General features: G+C 39.3%; 1 protein-coding gene across 1 annotated transcript in view; it reads right to left on the bottom strand.

The window, feature by feature from the left end:
• AFF3 (AF4/FMR2 family member 3) overlaps positions 1-20,311 on the bottom strand; it is a 323,273-nt gene that overhangs the window by 14,238 nt on the left and 288,724 nt on the right. Inside the window, exons 15-18 of the mRNA XM_015638560.2 lie at positions 9,885-9,948; positions 7,063-7,199; positions 4,888-4,959; positions 2,408-2,501 (exon numbers count right to left, since the gene is read on the bottom strand). Coding sequence (XP_015494046.1) covers positions 2,408-2,501; positions 4,888-4,959; positions 7,063-7,199; positions 9,885-9,948 — 367 coding nt within the window. The remainder of the gene's footprint in view (positions 1-2,407; positions 2,502-4,887; positions 4,960-7,062; positions 7,200-9,884; positions 9,949-20,311) is intronic.

Below are 20,311 nucleotides of genomic sequence, written 5' to 3'. Positions count from 1 at the left end.
TCCTGAGCCTCTCTTCAAAAAAGTCTATTTTCTCTGTTTTAATGTGTCTTCTGAACTGCCTCTTGGGTTTCCACATCTTTTATGTGCACCGCAACACTGGCTGTATTTTAGCAATGGTCATACCAGTGCTGTGTCTACCCTGTCATTCTTCCTGCATTTTGACACTGGGTCTTCTATGTCCCAGGTACATGGTATGAAAAATAAGCTTTGGAGTGTCCCAAAAGGGGTTTTTTTCTTCAGAGGGTTTTCCTTTTTTTTTTTTTTTCCTTTTGATAGGAAAAGCTAAGGTGTGAAAAAATAAAAAAGAAAAATTTCTCATTTACCATCTTAAATAAAATCAGCCTGGGCATCCTCAGCATTTGATCTTGCTACAGAATAGATTATTTTTTTTTTCCCTTTCTTTTCTGATCTCTCTCAGAACTACTTCTTCATCTTTCTAGTGTAATAGAAACAGAGTACCTGTTTACTTACAGAGTTGGAAGCAGGAAAATTTGAAAGTTGGAGTCAAGGATACTTTCACTGTAAATGTAACCAACCTCTGCCTTACTGTACAACTTCCCACACACCTTTTTTCTCGTATTTTAGGTACATTGCTTTGGCTTCCTCTCAGTTCTGCACCAGAAAGGTGGGGGTAAGGATTCTAAAGACTATAATGTTGTAAGGGACCATCTCTTATCCCACTTCCCCTACTGCAACCCATTCTCCTGGTTTCTTTATGTTCTCCTATGTGCCTGGCCCCTGAATATCTGTGCCTTCTTTTTAATACTCTGCTGCATTTTTATTTTTTTAAATAATGGAAATAAAACACTTAAAGGAGATTTAAGTAGTATTTTTTTATTTTCTAAAAGTAAATTGTGTCTGTGTTTCCCTGCAAATGTGTGAGAAGATTTAAAATCTTTCTCTGACTGATAATATATGAGAAAGTTCTTAATGCAGTCAGCATCTCATGTCACTTGGTTTTGAAAGCTTTTAGATACCAAATATGAAAGAAGTGGAGAATTGGCTTGTTTTCCACTGAAAATTATAGCAAATGGATTTTTTTTTTCATTTTTGCTTTTAAAGGTGAGAATACTTTCTAATGTGAAGCCATGCTATCATTGTGTCAGCGGGAGCTCTGCAAAAAACCAAACTCTTCTTGGCTACAGTAGAGAGTAAGTCCATTTTATGTTTGCTGTGAAACAGTCTGTCTGCTAGCAGGAGACATTTTACATGGTTGAGAGCTGTTCTTAATACAGCTATTCTCTGAACTGGTCAAGAAAAATAAAGTACTTCAATAGGCACAAATTTCTTTCCCCCAAAATCAAGTAATTGTTAGAGAAACATAATGTGTTGAATTATATATTGTTAAATTTTTGAAGCAATTACATTGACTTCAATTTCCATTTGACAATAACGGATCTGTCAATTCCCTTCCCTGTCTTCATGTGTTCAGAATTTGGTCATAAGCATTTGTGCTTGTATTGAATTTTTTTATTAACAAAATGTCAAAGGATGGATGTTTTTCATTTCAAGGTTCTTCTGTCTGCAAAAAAACTCCAACAGATGAGCCCTGTGTTTGAAGACAAATGGCTGTTCAGCAGAGCAGTTTGTCTTAAAACACTTGTATGTTAATTTTTTTTTTTTTTAATTAGGAAGATAAAGGCTAATCTTTGTATTTGTACATCACATGCGGGACGGATTGACTGCAAGGTGAGCTTCACCGCAAAGATTTTGTGCTTGACATACTTTCCAGAGAAATGCTGCCTAAGAAAATGTTTTAAAATACTTAGAGAGACTTCCAGTCTTTTTCAAAATAAATAGTGTTTGGACTTGTCAGAAGTGAAAAACGGAAGCAGTAACAGGTCAAGCAAAGCAGGAAGGGGAAGCCAACAGTGCCATGTCAAGTACGTGGCAGGTGGTCTGTCTGCCCTCTGATGCTTCTGTACAACTCCTGCTGAACTCAGTGTGGGCTTTTTGACAGCTCCCTGTGTAAGATGTCCCACTGCACTGTCCCACCTATTGATGCTGCTGAGTGGAAGGCCTGCATCGGAGGACTGGTCTAGATCAAAGTCATCCACTTGTGGGAAGTGTAATCCTGAAGGGGGATTCTTAGGGCAAAATCTGCAAAACCTATTCACAACAGAGCTGGATAGCGCTAGACAGTTGACCGAGAATAATGTGAAAATACCTGTTTGTTACTATGACAAATTTATCATCCTTTTTGAAGGGCCACAGTGTGTATTTTTCAAAGAGGGACCCTTGTGAAGACAACTGAACTAACTAGAGCTCAGATGTTGCCATGGGAGTCTGGTAAAATGCCACTGACTTCACAGGGGAAAAACTAATTCCAGCACAGCTACTGCTCTAGTAAGATGCTGTATCTCCTGTTAAGACCCACTGGTCTAAAAACATGCAATAAATAATGCACCTTGAAATACTCGATAAGCGCTTTAGAATACTTGACTGCGTGGTCTCTCTTGAGTCGGAACATCCTCCAGTACAGAAGGGCCAGGCAGCGGTAACTGGAATAGAAAGAAGACAGTAAAGGGCGACTCCTGAACAGAAATCCCACAGAATATCTTAAATTCTCAAACTAACACAGAGGGAAAGGCTGACAGCACCTTGCTTACAAGTTTTTATCACCATTTGTTGGCAGTAGTTCACACTTTGCCATGGATTCATGAGCAGAGCTAGGTACTACAGCCAGGGCAAGTCATGCTCAGAAATGCTACCAGTGAGGTACTAAACAAACTATACTCAGAAGGGTCTGGGCTCCCAGGCTTTCATTCTGGCTTGAAGTCTGCACACTTGACCAAAATGAAAAGAAACATCCTGGAACTCAAAATACGCAAGTTTTTTTGGTATTTTTTTCTTGTAAATGCATAAACAGATTTTTGAGATATCTTATCTTGGGACTTCATTGCAATAGCCTGGAGCTTGTATAGTGAACTCGAGTTATAGTGGATATATTTTGTATACACCCAGTGGTCTCATCCAGTAGCTGGAGATGGCTGGGATAAAGGGAAATCTTGGAGCTGGCACAGACTTCAGTGGCCAAGCTTCTCTGTAGGAAACCAGAACAGAGGCTGTGTTGGAGCCTGGAGGCTATTCCCAGGCCACTTGCCTAATTTGGTCCCCAGAGGAAACCAGCTGTGGGCTAAAAAACTCTAAAGTGCTGTGCTGGTACTGTCTGCCCCTGTGCTCCTTGTTAGTCTGCAGAGTGCCACACGCCTTTAAAGCTACATAATTAAATGAGAGTAATGGCTATTGACTATAGTTATGTACCAAAGTAGTCAGTATTCAGGACACATACACTTTTCTTTGCTAACAGCTTTAGTGTACCAGTCTATTATCTGAATTGAGAATCACCATCACCTTTTCCCAGCAAGGTTTTTGGATTGAAAAAATGTGAAAACCGGGGCAAGCGTGAAAGTGTCCCACAGTAACACTGCTTTTGAAGCAAAAACCCTGTGTGTTTTGCTTTTCCTTTGGCAGCAGAGATCTTGTTTTTAAAAACAGTATTTAGTCTTGGAGCCAATTTGGAGCACCAGAAGGTGCTTTGAATTTGGAAATGCAGAGTGCCCCCCATCTTCCCGCTCCTAAGAGGAGCCCACACCTCAGTGAACGCCTCGAATTATCAAATGGTCCCTGAAAAAACGTAATCGCAGGCAGGGCTGCTGAGCCAGGCTGGCTGCCGTCCGGAGCGCGGCGGTGAAATCCCGGCCGTGGCCGCTGGAGGACAGTGTCTCCCCAGGAGAAGCGGGCCGGGAGCGGGCGGGCTGGCAGCCTGCCCGGCGGGCGCCGGCAGCAGCCGCGGGATGCGGCGGCCGCGCAGCCACCGCCGTCACTCTCCCTCTGTCACCTTCACAGGTACAGCACATATGCAAATGGTGTCAGCTCATCTGCTGGCTGGCAGACGGTGAGTTAAGATTGCCATTCATCGCCCAGAGAAGGCTCCGTCTGCTTTCCCTCGCGCTGACCTTTCTCCTGCTGGAACAGATGCAGCGGCTCCCTGAATTTGGATGTGCTTCCGCACGCACCGAAGCGCTCCGGCAGCTCTCAGCGAGCCTTTGTAATACGGCTTTATATGTCCTTTTTTAACCGTAACTTAGTCATTTTCCCACCTAAGCATTTTTAAAGCAATGGCACAGAAAACCAGTGTCAGGGAAGGGGCATTTAAAAAAAAAATAAAAACCTCTGAATATTTGGTTCCTTTTTAGACAAATGATTAATTAGGACTCCTTCTTTATGGAGGCTAAAGATGCATTTAATTTGGATTTTTAACAGATGGTTAATAGATGTTAAAAACACACTTGCTGATTGTAAATGTCCACTTACTGAGACTCAGTAACCATATAATAGGTATTTTATGTATCAACTACACAGATATAAAATTAAAAATTGATTTTAATAACATTCTAGTATTTTACTAGCAATCAGAAGCCATCCTATAGAATCTAAGGTGCTTACATATATATTTAGAAATCTCAATTTAACAGATAATCCACGAGGCTTAATTATCCCCATCACCATATTGCCCTTCATATAATATAAATATAATTTATGATTATTGAGCCTAAAATGTCAGCCACAAAAGAACTTACCGAGCTGTTGGTACAAAAGTACATCACTCATAAAAACAACAAACCATCAGGCATTTAAAAATTAATTACATTGACGTACCATAGCCAACCTGTCATAGTCAATAAATAAGTATGAATTGCTTATTTACAGAGACAGCATGGAGACTTGGTACAGTGATACAAGCGCTGGACCTTCCCAGAGAAGAACGTATGCTCTTAATTTCAATAGAGAACATAATTCTATCTGGCTGCATCCAATATCTGATTTTCAAGAACTGGCTCACTGCAGAAAATAAGCTTTTTGAGGAAAGCTTGATCTACTAACCATAATGCTGCCAGCTGTTTGTCTTCTGGGGTGGCGTTGGGGCCTGAGTGGGTTTTTAGTCTCACAGCATACCTTAAGCAAGAAGAAGAAGAAAGCCAACATGAGTTAACGGAGACAGTTTTATATTACTGATCAGACAGCTATGCTGGCATATGTGATTTGATCTGCCCCTTTATACTTATTTGTTCAAGTTACCAAACATACATGTGTTTTTCCTGTTGTGTTTCAGAGCTGCTTTGCCATTAGCAGTGCCTCCCTGCACTCTTTAAACAGCCGTGAACTCCCTTGATCATCCATCAGTCCAGAGGGGAGCCTGGCTGGCGAGGTGACACTGTCCTACCAAAATAACCTCTGCTGCTGAGGAGACCCAGTTACACAGAGTTCATGCAGAAAGGGGTTTGGAGCGTTTGAAGGCAGACAGGCTGCCTGGAAGCTGGTGCTGACCTCACCCTGCCAATTCTGAGTGTGTCTACCCAGATTTGCTCCTCCAAGCACAGCACGGCAGAGGGGGAACATGTGGCTCAGAGCTATTTTTGCTCACATGACATTACATTCAAACTCTATAAATATTAAAGATCCACAGAGGTAGCACTAGTGTTTCAAGAGTGTATGTGCTATGCAATCACAAATTGGTTTCTGGAAATCTCAGCTTCCAGCTGAATACCTGAACAACAGACAAGGTTAGAACAACATACAGTGCTTCTGGGCTCACTTCCAGAAAAATACCTGTTCCCCATAATTAGCTTCTTGTTATTTTTTCCTACCTTTGCTTTCAAACTCTAATTCTGATATCTGTGCAAAGATTCAGTATGAACATTTTTTTTCTACAGGCATACTTAGCAAACTACTTATTTTTCTGAGTTGCAGCGAGATCAACAGCAATTCACATTACAACATGGCCATAGCTATACACATTATTGAAAACTATGGATCTGCAAGAAAAATTAATTTCCAGAGTTTGGACCATGTATTTACCACCATGAGAAAAGACAGGGCAGACAAAGAGCCTTCTGCCTTTTGGAGAAAAAAAAAAAAAAAAAAAGAAGGGAAGAATTACAGAGATGGTAAAAAAAAAAAAAAAAGAAGGAAAAAATAGCAGAGATGGAAGGTACTGTTCTCTTACAGAAAAAAAAAAAAAAGTATTTGATTTTGTTCAATAAACTTCCAGTTAGAAAGCTGGCTTCATTCCACTGAAATGCATGAGAAGACAGCTCTAAGTGGAATAAAATGCCAGTGGAATTACTAACATGCAAAAAAATCTTCACATCAACACCAAGTCCAAAAGAATGCTTTTCTTTTAGAAGCTCTGATTCATTATTAGAACATTTAAAAATAAAAATGTGTTACTTCCTATGAGCTTAATCCTGACAAGATGTGCATGGTTGACTGTCCTGAGGAATGATACCATGGTCACTGTCAGTGCAGATTTCTCCACTAGTGTCTGGGGTCATTCTCTTGCAGAGTCCCTCAGCTGCTGCAATGATTTTGACCTTTGTTTTCTCTACCAATGACACTGCCAAAATATTAATTTTAAGTACCAACTATAATGGAGAAAAGGACTTAAGAGACATACTTTTTTCAGTGGGACTGTGGATGGCACTGAATTCTAGAGTGCCCTGTTTGGAGAGCCATGAAGGTGACCGAAGGTAAGGGTAGCTCTAGGGTGAGCTGCGCTTCTGACTCCACTGGCTACATTAAGAGCACCCACATCAAATGTACTTTGACTGTCCATTTTTCTATCACTGTTCACATCTTTCATGTAATCTTTAAACAGCAATCTTAAACATATTGCAATATTTTTCAAGTTACCACTCCATGAGAATATTTTGTTATTCTGAATGACTGTTTTTCTCCACTGAGTAGCTCAGGACTTAGATCATGAAACTCTTGATGTAATTAGCAGCTCGGGTAATAGGAAAATCTTTGGGCTTTTTTGTTTGTGTTTTTGTTTGTTTCTTTCATTTTTTTCTCATTCTTCACAGTTTATTGATTTAATTTCACAGAAATTAATTTCCCACAGAAATCACAGATAATACATATACGTTACACATGACTAACCAGGCCCTTGTAAGGAGTTCACTTCTACCCTTTTACTGCACGTATGAAAACAGGTGATAATGCAGATTAGCATGTTTGCACAGAGTAACCCCTAGGGTCATCTTCTCCCTTTCCTACCTGATGAGTTCAACTGTTTCTGAATACATGGTATAAGGGGATTTAGATTCCATTGGGCCTTGTTCCATTGCATTTCCACACTCAATAAACGATAGTGCTGCTTCTGCATAATTCAGTGCCTTTCCAAACTTCTCCACCTAGAGAGAAAAAATAAGGACACAGGGATGTAGTGTAATCATCAGGATGTTGTTACATTTGATGGGATTATCTCAACAAATATTGTAAACTTGACACAAGTTGATATATCTTCAGGTTCACAATTTTTCCTGTGAGAAAGCTAATACCCATCAAAACCTGTGCATCAGTGAAAATCATAAAATACAGCAAATAGAGCTAAAAAAAGGTTCTATATCTAAATAGCCAAATATATATTAATATCTAAAAAAGGTATTATTTGTTCCACATTCTTGTGTCCAAATAAGGGTCAGCTCTGCCTAGGACATTTCCAACCGTGTTTGTCAAAGCTCTTCCAGTGGTGGAAATTCCACAAATTGATGCTGCCTTTTGTTCCTTCTTTCATCTTTCATTAAAAAGGGTTTCACATATCTTTATAGGTGTAGTTTGTTATCATTCAGCAAAGAATGCTAATGAATACTGAGAAATAAGAGAATTAAATACTTTCACTGCTAACTCTTATACAAAGGCTCATCTCTGTTCGCCCATCTTCTTTATCCCTACCATTTTCAGCACTGTTCTTCTCTTGTCAGGAATTTGTTTTCTCTACCCTCCTCCTCTTTCAGGGACTGCTCTGCTCTCTCAGCATTTTCTGTCATCCTCCTTCCTTGCCCTGTTTCTTCTATTTTTGGTACTTCTTTGACTTTGTGTGTGTATTTGTGCACTTAAATGCATATACATGCATGGTCTCAGTAACAGTGTATATGCAAATATGCATATAATGTTCATATATGTACACTTACATGCCATTTTTCTGCCCTCAGAATTTCATTTTTGATGTGAAGAGAGAGATGAATCATACTAATACCTCTCTGTCCTGACTTCTCTCTCCTTCAGTCAGAACTCCTGCGGTACATAAAGCCCATTAATGGACTGGATGCATTTGGTTGAAATCTGATGCACACAGTGAAAGGTTAATGGACCTTATTCTTTTCCAAGGGATAAAGATTTTAAATAGTAACTTTGGAATGGCACACTAGCTTCAATCTATTTTAGGTTCTTATATGACTCCCACTGCGATCATACCAGAGAACTTCACAAACTTTTTATTATATTTCTCCCCCTGATGCTCCAGTGCGGGTGGAAGTGCTATTATCCCAATTTCACAGATGGGGGACTGAGGAGCAAAGAGACTTAGAGCAATTTTCAAGCTGCTCTCTCTGAGTGCCTGTGTCAGGTAGTGCAGTGCCAAAGTAGGAGGTGTCAAGCCCAGCAAGGTGATTCAAAGTGCCTGGAGGCACTTTGGCAATATGGCATTTTCCCCAGAATGCCTATACAGCCAGGGAGGGAGAGGAAGCACCTGCAAAGGGCTGTTCACAAGGTGTAAGTAAGGTCCTGGTCCACTGTGTAGGAAAGCCGAATGTGGACGATATTTCAGCCACCTGATACTTATAGAAAGCTATTTAAATTGTGCCTAGGTGACTTTCATGCAGCAAACTTGTGGCACAACAGAGAATAATGCTTGCAACTCCTCTTTCTGGGAGTCTACCATAAAAACATTTCTCTCCAGGCTAAGAATTTCCTTTGCATATTAAGTGATCCTTTCCATTTTGTTTAAAGCAACACACTAAAATGCACCATTTGTACTTCTCCACAATATTCTCTGATTTTAAGACTCACTTTAGAGTAATATGGAACTGAATAAAACATAGAAATTTGTGCTAATAAACTCAGGTAGAGTGTAAAAGTCACTGTTAGTGTTCTAAATGAAGGACCTGCTTCTGCTTCCTTGGCCTTTCTGCACACCTCTCTGCACTCTGCACAGCTGAGAAGTGGTGAAGAAAAAGAGGCTCTGAGCCACCTTTCTTCTTTCATGCTGGTATGACAGCAAAGGTGTGTCTGACAGAGCAAGGCAGGAATGCAGCTACCCCCATCTGCAAAGAAGCCACGCTAATGCAGGGTCCCACTCCATATGCTGCCATCCCAAAGACCTCATGTTGTGCTGGCTTACCTGTGGCGCTGGACAAACACAGCCTTGGAGAGAACTGAGGGACAGCTAAGCAGAGCTCTGCTGCAGCACTGCATACTTTGTTGCACCCATTTGTTTGGAAAGACAAGCATCTCTTCAGTGCTCCATATAACCTCAGATTCCTCTTTTTCTTACTGCCTACATTTTTAGACAGGTCAAAGCCAGGGTCATGAATCTGTTTGTTGCAACAGTACTTTGTGTGCTAGGTGTTCCTCTAGGGTTACAAAGATTCCTTGTGTGCTTATGATTATGTAGGAAAACATCTGCCATGAAACCAGGATTCTTCTGGCACTGAAAAGCCAAAGCTCTTTAAAAAACGTACAACAAACAGCTACCAGACCAAATTTGGATATGCAATTATAGGACCTAGCCAGCTAGTTAAACTGAGAAGATAGGTATGTGGATTCTTTATGCAGCCTCCATTACTATAGTTACTAATTAAAGCAAAGGGATAAATGGAAAGTTTTATTTATCCAGGCCTTTATCTCAGTAAGTCATTATTTGTTAAGTCATAGTTTATTGGGCTATGAACATTTGATTATATAAACATTTCTTAATTTAACAAGCCTAGCCATCCTTATAATAGATTTTATAATTACCCCAGCAATACTGCACTGATGAAGAAACTGCATTACAAAAATTATTTGGAGCAATGTAACTGGAAAGAAAATGTTCTCACCATTGCATCTGCTTTATGCTTCTTCCGTTTAGCTTCCTGCATAAAGTAATCTGCATTGCGTGGTCTACCAGGGGAAAATAAGAAGACATTTTATTATTTTCTGATGTGCAGAATATTTTAAGGTTATCTTTCCCTTATTTTAAACCTGATTTGCAAACATTTTTTATGAAGAAAATACACTTATCGTGTAACCATGCATCTTCTATTTTCAAATTGCTGCCTGTGGAGACAATAGCATTTATGGCTGTTCTCATTCTTTAGAAGTCAGTGATTCAAGTAAAGAAAGGCTAATAAAATGCATTTTAATGGATTATATGAACTTCTTCCCAAATTAGCGCAGTTCTGATCTGCAAAATGGATACACACGTTAAGCAGAACAAGATAGTCTGTCTTCTCCTCTCCCTGATGCCTGCTTGCCTCTTTTTCTATTCCTCTATGTACACTGTTATTTGCCTTGGCTTCTCCCTCCTCTCAAAACAAGTGTGTGTTTAATCTCTCCACTTTGAAAACACACATTGAACCTGCTTGCCTCCACAGCTGCATCTCGCTCTTGTCCCTCTTATCTTGTAAGCATGCTGTGTGCTGTTTACTTTTGCTTCCTGGAATTCATCTCTAAGTCAGTGCTGGGCCACCTGCTGCAACTCCACTGGCATTCCTTGTGCCAATTTCTCCACTGATTTCTCCTCAAACAGATCTGGGGGATTCCATCCCTTCCTTAACCTACCTGACCTACTGACTGCAGGGCACAAATTCAACCTCTGTTGCTGTCCTGAAATGTGTTTGTAACCAGATTTATCAAACTGGAAACAAACTGATGTCTCCTTGTCACTGTGTCAGTGAGCTCCTCATGGCTGAAGGTAAAATCTTCATCTCCTCCCACAAGCTCTCCCTATGGCACCTTTTTAAGTCACTGTGGAGAACAGCCATTTGCCATGTCATTTTAGATCATAACCTTGCATCTTCAGTCATTGCCTCTCATAAAAGTCTTCACATTTCCATACTCTGAAGGTTCTTGGGAGGTGACCTTCCTTCTCTACTCAGCTAAAATATGTCCTGGTTCTTCTCAGCTTATACTGTGGTTACTACATCCTCGTCTCTCTCAGAGAGGGAAGTTTTGACTTGCAAAATAGTTTTCTTAGTATTGATTAGAGTGTCATTCCTTTGTCATCGTCTCAAGAAAATGAGATATTCCTGAGTATTTGTAGTATGAATTCTGATGTTTTTACTGCTCATGCTTTTAAGAGCTTGGTGTTGTAAATGATGTTATTATTGCCACTCAGCATTAACTCCAATAGGCAGCTCAGTTCCACTCACTCACTCACTCACTCACTCACTCACTCACTCACTCACTCACTCACTCACTCACTCCCTCACTCATTCAATTCCCTCCCATGGGATGGGTGAGACAATTAGGAGAGTAAAAGAGCAGAAGAGTGAAAGAAAACTTGCACATTTAGGTAAAGACAAACAGATAAAGAAAAGCAGAACAAGGAATTAATCTATTGCTTCCCATGGGCAGGCAGGTGTTTAGCCATCTCATGGAAACCAATGTCATTACCAGTGACTTTGGGCAGACAAATGTCATAACCCCAAATATTCACCCCTTCTTCCTTCTTCTCTGAGCTTTATATGCTGAGCATGACACCACATGGTGTGGTCAGCAGGGGTCACAGCTGTGTTCCCTCCCAACTCCTTGTGCAATCCCAGCCTTCCTGCTGGAGGTATGGGGTGAGAGGCAGAAAAGGCCTTGAGACTATCCCAGACCAAAAAAAGCATATTCCTAATCCTTTTTTTTTCTTGAAATTGAGATTTCTGAGCACATTTATTTAACAAAATGTTTTGTGTCAGTCAGAGACGATGCAGATCTAAAAAGTGAAGTGGGATGGATGAGTAAAACATTCATGCTCATAGCATTAAGAGCATGCTCAGAAGTAAGTAGGAACAAGGGGGAACCTCTTGACAGAAGAGGGCAGCCTTATAACTTCCTTAAGAACGTAAGGCTATTTGAACAGTGTATTTACTTAGTCTGTTTCTTTCTACTTATGTGCCATTTTAAGGGCATTTAATTGCATCACAGAAAGTTAGTCAACCTTATTTTGAAGAGAAGAAAGGCTAAATATAACTAGATAGAAATGAAATTAAAAGTCTGGCTAATTTAGAATGATTTTTGTCAAAAAAAACTTGTTGATATGGAAAGCAGTTAATTTGTCCCAATTTTATTTAAAATATTATTCTCCCACAGAGTGGAATTTCACCCCAGATTACTCTACCTGTTAGGTCAGAAAGGGGTCTAGACAGCTTTGTGTCCCAGTATCTCATAACCTACTGCCAATGCAAATACTTCCTATTCCCCAGAAGACATTCTTAATAAGAAGAGCCATCTGAAACTGGTCTTGTTCAATTATAAAATATTATGCATTGAAACAGTGTTAGCTTGATTAAGAAAAATAGCTATGTTGTCAGAAATACTGAAAGAATTCTTAAAAAAATATTAAGTTCTGTCACTCTTTGTCTTGTGCAATGACCTAGGGAAGATGGTTTACTATGAAGACCCAAAAATCAAAGCCAAGTAGAACAAATCAACAAACTAAGTCTCATCTTTCTGAAATTATGAAAGTGATGAACTTTTACATAAGCCTGTCAAACTCAGGATGTTAAAATACATCCTCTCCAGCATTGCCACCTATATATCACCCAGCACTGTATGTCTAATATTTTCTTGTCTGAGCATGGTAAGAGGCTGTAAAAACAAAGTGAGATAGCACAATGTAATTATGATTGACTTATTTATACATTAATTGTAAAATGGTTTTCAACTTGCAGCAGGATTTATTCTTCTGAGTTATGATTAGCAATGAAGGTATTAGCAGGAGACATGAACATTCCTGAACAAAGAAAACTTGCATTGAGGACCCTGCTATGGGATGTTTAGGCATAACACAGAAACTGAAGTCATTGGTTTTTACTAAGCTGCTTGCAAAATCTAATATAAAAAAAAGAAGCTATTAAAATGCCATTTTAAAGCGAAGCATAAATATATTCTCCTTGTGAACGTTTAGGTACTTCCATAGGAAAAATACAAGATTGATTTAAAAATCAGGGCATGCCTAACAGAAATTAAGATGCATTGGGAAAAAAATGGATAGGGTATCATTTTTATTAGCTTCTTAAACAGAACTTGTTCAGCAGTGTTAATAAACTGAATGCCAAGTCAAATTCTGATGTCTTTATGCCACCTATGAAATACTGTTCTTCAATTTATTGCTACATGTTAATGACCTTTCTATTCAGATAACTAATGTGCATGTTAGGAAAATGGGAAGCTGAAATGTCCAATAGATTCAATGTATGTTTTTGTATCATTTTAGTAGCAAAAGGGGTACTTATATTTAATTATTTACTGGTTTTTTTATGGGAGTTAAAGGTTTCAAGCTCAGTTTTGTTTAGGTTCCCACTGCACATGAACATAATCTGTCTTTAAATTCAGTATACTAGTTTAAATTATTATGTCATGAAGTAAAAAAATAAGAAAAAACACCCTCTTTTATGGGCTCCTTGAAGATAAGAGGTTGCCTGAGCTCACGGACATTTGCAGACACATGAGAAAACTGATGTATAAATTAATTTTTCTGGATAGCTCTTTTGCATACTGTACATTTTTCGTCTACGAAGTTAGTTAGTCATATTCTGATTTTACAGACTCTGAAGTTACAGTGACCAAGAACCCATCTCTGCTACAAATGTGAAGGTCCATGCAAACCTTCTTTGCAGCTTGACCTATTACATTGGTGATAATCTTAGGCTGGAGACTTTACAACTAATCTCACTGAATGCTAATTTCAGATACTCTATGTTATTGATGAGAGGCATCTTGAGGACAAGCAAATGTGTTTTCCCACTGATGAGATTCAGAAAGATCTGTGGCTAAAACCCTTTTCAGGCCTTTGGTCTCAGCTTTGCAATCCCCCTGCAGATCACAGCCTTGCTATAGCCTGAGAAATGAGAGAACAGAAAAAAATTCCAATTCTCCTGCAGATCACATCCTTGCCACAGCCAGAGAACCAAGAGAATAAAAAATTTCTTGTGCTAGGCTACTGGTTGAACTGGAGTGCCTTTTGAGTAGCAGAAGCAGCACTGGAGACTCTTTATGTTTACTGGTCATGAATGTAAACTGAAGTTCCAAGGAAACTTTTTCACCGACTTCTGGTTTTCAGACAATTGGGTCAGATTCCCCTCTTAAATTAGTTACAACTCTATGAATCTATTGGCACTTTCACTCCAGATTTACAAGCAGAATTCAGACCTCCTATTAAAAAAAAAAAAAAGAAGTTTGACTTCAAATTAACAGGTAGAAACAAATGTTTTATCTCTATCAAACTGCACAAGAAAGTCTTTGTTTCTGAATATCTGATTGTTGGTACTTTTAGAAATATAGTCCTCTTAAACAAAGCCAAAAAGAAGTTCTAATACACTGCCCTAATGCATCTCATATATCTCTGTGAATGGCAAGAGAAGGAGTGTAAAGCATTAGAGCCAACTAAGTCAGGCTGCTGGTGAATTCTCCCTGGGATCAAGTGTCATTATGTGAAACTGGCTGCTCTCGAGGAGAATTTACCCTACTCTGTTGATTGGGGAAAGCAATCAAGTACTGCTGGAACAATTTCAACGCATTCTCAGTCAACACTAGGCAGTCACCTAGGCACTGCAACAGAATCCAGCCTTTTACAGAACAACCCCCCCATGGCTAGATCTGATAGTACAAACAAGGCCAGGCTTCCTTTTCAGCAGTGGCATTCAAACCATTTATGACTTTGACAAGGGCAGCCTCAGTAGCATGACTGTGGCTGAATCCAGGATGAAATTTATCAAACAATCCACTACTGTCCAGAATTTCTCTCACTTGCCTTGGCACTGCTTTCCCTGGGAGCTTGTCGAAAACCAGCAGGAAGGACAGCATTTCCATTGCTTGTTATGTTGTGCGGGATCCCAGCGTGAGGTGGGATGGCCGCGGGCATTGTAATTACTCCTCTGCCAGAAGCAGCCTTTCAGAATTTCCAGGCTGTTGAGCTCCTAAGAGCGGTGTTACCACTACCCAGGTGAATGCCTGCGTGTGTACGTTTCTGTCATCCTATTTAGCTCCATGCCATTACAGTGCACCTCTGCCACCTTTGTCTTCTGCTGCCTCCTCTGAATTTAATTTACTCCAGTTTAGCAGGTAATTGCAAAAATGTAAACTCATGCAATAAAAAAAAGGGGAAGAGAATCAAACAAAGTGAATCAATAAAAGGCTTACTTTGTACAGTAATTTATCAGCATCTACTGCAAAATAATCTCCTTGGAACTCAGAGCAACTACTGGTATTTACAGAGTATGGTGTAGCTTAGACTCCAATATACAATTTTAATTATACCGCATTCAAAACCACATTTTTCATCTAATTTTTATATTTTATATGAACTAAATACTAAACTATAGCATTTTCTGCTTCATTTACATAATCTACCACTTGTACATTATTTCTTACTGTTGTATGGTGCTTTATGAAGATACATTAAAAAAACCTAATAAAAGTTCAATTAAACATCATAAATGTAGCCAAGCACATATTTTAATACCCTTCAGAGATAATACTGCTGAAGTGTTGTAAAAAAACAAGCTAGTGCTTCCTCAGTGTACAACAATTGCATGTAGTAAAAGCAGCTTAAATCATAATTCTAAATATAGGACCAGTTTCACAACTTTAGTAATCTAAACCCTAAAAAAAAATGAATGTGTTGGAAAGGAGTAGAACAGTAAAATGAGCAACTTTAAAATATGATCAGAGCTAAGCGAAGATCTGAAGAAATTGGCTAGCCAGGGTGAACCTGTGGCCAGTTTTGAAGCTGTGCCAATATGCCCTGAACTTTCTGTTGAGGGGGAGAAGAAAATCCTGTAAGAGCAGGAAAACCACATAGCATGAAAGGCAGGTGTACACAGCCTATTTGCTGTCTCATAACAGGATGTGTCAGGAGCTTGTTTCACATGCTGGGTTATAGATAAAAGCGTTCATCTTTGGGGTGAATGATAGAGCTGAGCGGGTGTTACTATACAAAACAGTGCTCTCCCCTGATGGATCATAGCCGCCTGCCCGTTCCACCACTTAAAATATAGGCTTTTTTATGGGACATGGCACTGCTGTGTCTGAGGCATGGCACACATAGTGGCACAGAGGCTGGGGGAGAGTCCATGACACTGCCAAAGTGGGTACCCAGTTCTACGGAAGTCTCATGCTCACTCTGCCAGACTCAGCAGGCCTGGAAGTAAAGCAGAGGAGCATGCAAGTGGAAAAGGCCAGGAGATAAATATTGAGCCATTTAAATGATAATACTGTAGGCATTTCAGAAAGACAGAAACAAAGGATCTGATTGGAGTTGGGCCAAATGTGAGAAAAATTTACCCAATCACACAACTACACAGCTACTATCTTGTTTGGTTTAGTATAACAAGGTCAATATCTTAGATAGGATGAATAGGTGAATAGTACAGATACCTAGAGAGGGAGTTACTGTTGCAAAAAATAGCAGACAAAATTAAGGCCTGGCATCTAATGTACATGAAATGCAGAGGTATAAAAATAAGTGGGAACTCCTATTTTGGCAAAAATGCAAACTCCCCCTGACTAACCATGTCAGTGTAGTGAAATACAGAAGAACATGAGAAAGAGTCAAAACTACTACAAATTCCTGTGTATGACCCAGATTCATGACTTAAAGATACCCAGGTGAAATCAATATCTAGACTAAAACATACAAGGGCAAAGTGTAAAAGTGAAGACAGAAGAATGAAACAAGCATTCACAATAGGTACTTGAGTTCCTGTTTTAAAAGGAGAGGCAGAAAACAGTGTGTGCTTGTAGATAAACTACAATTTTGTCTCTTTCAATGTATGTTAAATAGACGTTCTGAATGAAGCTAATTTCAGTTAGAGTGACAGCCTTTATAATCAGTGGGGCCACAGCAGTCCAGATCTGTTTTGTTTAAAAAAGCCACAGAATGACACCTTGAATTCCCAAGAAAGCAAAGGCAGGAAGACCTTTCTGGGAGAGGGTCTACCTGGCAGCCAGCTCTGATGAGGGAGAAGTCAAACTGTGGGTGGAACTGTTGGGTGAGAGTATGTGTGAAGCCTGAGTCAGTGAAAAACAAAGACCCTATCCAGGGATCCTGTCCAATGGAGCCTGTCTCAGACATTTCAGTAATCACAGGAACTGAAAGAAGTAATAATTTGCTCTACTATACATACTATATACTATACTATACTGTACTATATAACTAAAGACCAGGAAGACATCTGATAAGTATTTTGGGAACTGATGTTCCTCATGTGTGTTAAATTATCATAGCCCCTCTCCACCTCCATGACTTTTTGTTGGTTCTCAATATGAACAGGGTATTCCCTGACTAAAAATAAGTTTAAATGGTCTACCTGTGATTGTCTAAAGAGATTATGATTATTTGCCAGTGTAGTTCATCATCACTGAAAGATCGAAATATCCTTTATATGTTGAAGGAATGATTAGGAAATCTCGAATGCACCCTTGAGAAATCACAGCCTTTGCACCCTAGAGCAATTGCAGTGAACCTTCTCATCTAAAAGGGAAACTTCTTGGTAATTATATTGTTAAAAATGGACTTGAAGCACATTCTTCAAATGTATGTGAAGTTATTTTCCACCGCCACAGGGAGAGCAAAGCTGTCTTGGGAATTAAGCCTCAGATAGAGTCATTGGACTATCTTTTCCACACCCTATCTGTGAATCCTGGCATTGAGGGGGACAAAACCCCCCATCATTCTGTGATCCAGCACAAGCAGACAAATGCCCAGTTGCACTGCATGGTCTACAGCTTCTCTAGAATGAGGGCTGAGATGTCCAGAGGAGCTGATGAGATCCCTGATCCAGGAGTAGACCCAGGTGTGGAAAATCCTGAGTGGTGTGGAGAATGGGAGGATATGGACCAAACCCTGAAGGAATTTTCTGATCCTATAGCCTGGGACTTTCCACGGGAACAAATTCACAACCCAGCTGAGGTGGGGAAATACCTGAAAGAGAAGTGCCATGATGATTCTAAGGAGAAAAAGATCATTGCAATAAGCTGGGCCCTGGTATATGCTTATTGCACGCTGCTACATACTTGTAGGACAGGAGATAGAGGCAGCGAGACAGGGAGATACACCTCCAGCCATCCCAGTCACTCAGGCTGCAGCCCAAGCCAGCAGCTAAACCAGTTTTGGGGATATATCAAGATTCATCAGCAAACAATGGCAAATCAGGGGAAGTAGAATTTTGCCTGTCTTTTGAAGACTGTTAGCTATATTTACTGTTATACTGCAGTGTATGTGTATACAGCACTCTGCCAAGCAAGATATACTTTTTACTGACCTACTTGTATTCCAATTTATTGCTAGTGACAGCTGTTGTCAATGATCTAGAGAAAATAAATTGAGAATACAGTAAAGAGACACTGACTGGTCAAAAAAATTAGTTGTTGTTTTAAATCAAATATAAGGGATTTACTCTCTTTAGAACTTTAGAGTATGATTAAAATTAAGACTTTAAAGCCATGGCTGGATTACAGTAATTCAGAACTTCATGGATTATGAGATGAAATACTTCACAGGCATCATTTAGGACAAATGCTGCCATTAGGATTACTACATAATTTAGACCTACCGTATTGCATTTCTTCAAATCCTCTGCTGTGTGCTATACAAATTTGAAAGGAACTGGCTGCCATGTTTAATTTGATCCTTCTAACATGTGAGTCAAATTTGTTGACATTTAACATTTGCAGCCAGTCTAATCTGCTACATTTCAGTGACTTCTCTGTGCAGGAATTTCAGGATGAAGATCCAGTGTAGCTGATATTCTGGTGGCGTATCCCAGCTACAAGTTGTGGATGACAGCTGTAGTACTTGACAATCTCCCTCTAGTTAGCACAACAGGCATTTAACTGTTTCTGGTTTTTAAGGCCAAATTAGGACATATTTGATTCTGTGTTTTTATCTTTTTTGCCTTTTTAGATTTTTTTTTAGTGGTCTACAAGTTGCTTGGGGATATTCTACATGGAAGGCACTACACATGAACAATTTAATTGTATCTCTCTCTGAAAAGATGAAACAGTTTTATTGGAGACGCCTGCCAGAGGAATCACTTGTAACACTAATGGAGAAAGCTAGTGATAAAAGCCTCTAAGATGATAGAGATGGTGACCAAGGCAGATCTCCTATGACTATATCCTAGGGGAAAAATAAAGCAAACCATTCACCCTTTTTTTTGTCAGCATCTTGAGGGAAAATCAGATGAAGACACAACAGTTTTCTTGTAATTGTTTCTATGTTTTTTTCTAATCCAGAGGTGAGCACATCCTACAATTTTGACTTTTATCAGATACTGGCACCATTCTGCTTTGTATGTACATGTTTAAACTGCAGAAAAAATTGAACAGTTGCAAGTAAATTATAGATGATAGAATATTTTAAGATACATGAAGAGTTAGGTAGCACTTATAAACAGTTTCATGTTTCCTCAATGGAGATTGTTGAATACAGGAGAGTTAAAAATGTGGAGGGAGGTGGAGAAAGGTGAATAAGGATATATACAAAGGGGAGTTTTTTCCATAAGAGGCAAAAAATTGATTACATTTATTCAGCTTACATCTGCTTATGACTGCCATGAATATACAAAAATTAATCTCACCAGTCCTCTTTTCTTGACATACAAACCAGTTACATCCTTTTGAAGTCCACAGGAATTATTTATACCTTACAGCAGGAAAAATGGTTTCTTTTCATGAGTCTCCTGTCTCTCTAGTTGACCTTGAGACCAGATAGTGTGAACAAGCATAACAACAACAGTAATAATAATAATAATAAAAAAAAATATTAAAAATCCCAATTCTGGTAGAAAGCAGTTTCTAAGGAAACCAGATTGTTTGTTATCCTAGGGTTTCCTTTGGTATAAAGGAGTTTGAGATGTCATGGGTGAAAGCCTGGAAATAGGAAAAATATGTCAAGGTCACACAGCTCAGAGCTTCAGGCAGTTTGAGGCATACCTTGAACAGAACCTCTTCTACACTATCCAGAAAAAAATATCACTATTTGCAGGCCATAACATTACCCATCAAAAAAATCTGGATTTTCTAGATACTAGGAGTTCAACCTTCAGTTCCACCACTATATTCACTAAATAATACAATGTCCTACATGACCTTGGGGACAAACTAGATTTTTTAATTTACCAAAAATAAAGACAGTTACAAGCTTAAATTATTTTAAGAGAAGGAGAGTGAAGGATGTGTGAAGAATGAAGTGGAAGTGGAGAGGATCAAGTAACTCTCCAGATACTCGTCCTAACCATTGCTGCTTCCTGCTCCCCCTTGCCTTTGTGATACC

The sequence above is a fragment of the Parus major genome, chromosome 1 (assembly GCF_001522545.3).
Source record: "Parus major isolate Abel chromosome 1, Parus_major1.1, whole genome shotgun sequence".
Lineage (NCBI taxonomy): Eukaryota > Metazoa > Chordata > Aves > Passeriformes > Paridae > Parus > Parus major.
Note: the sequence above shows the minus strand (reverse complement) of the source record. Positions and strands in the feature narration are given on the sequence as shown.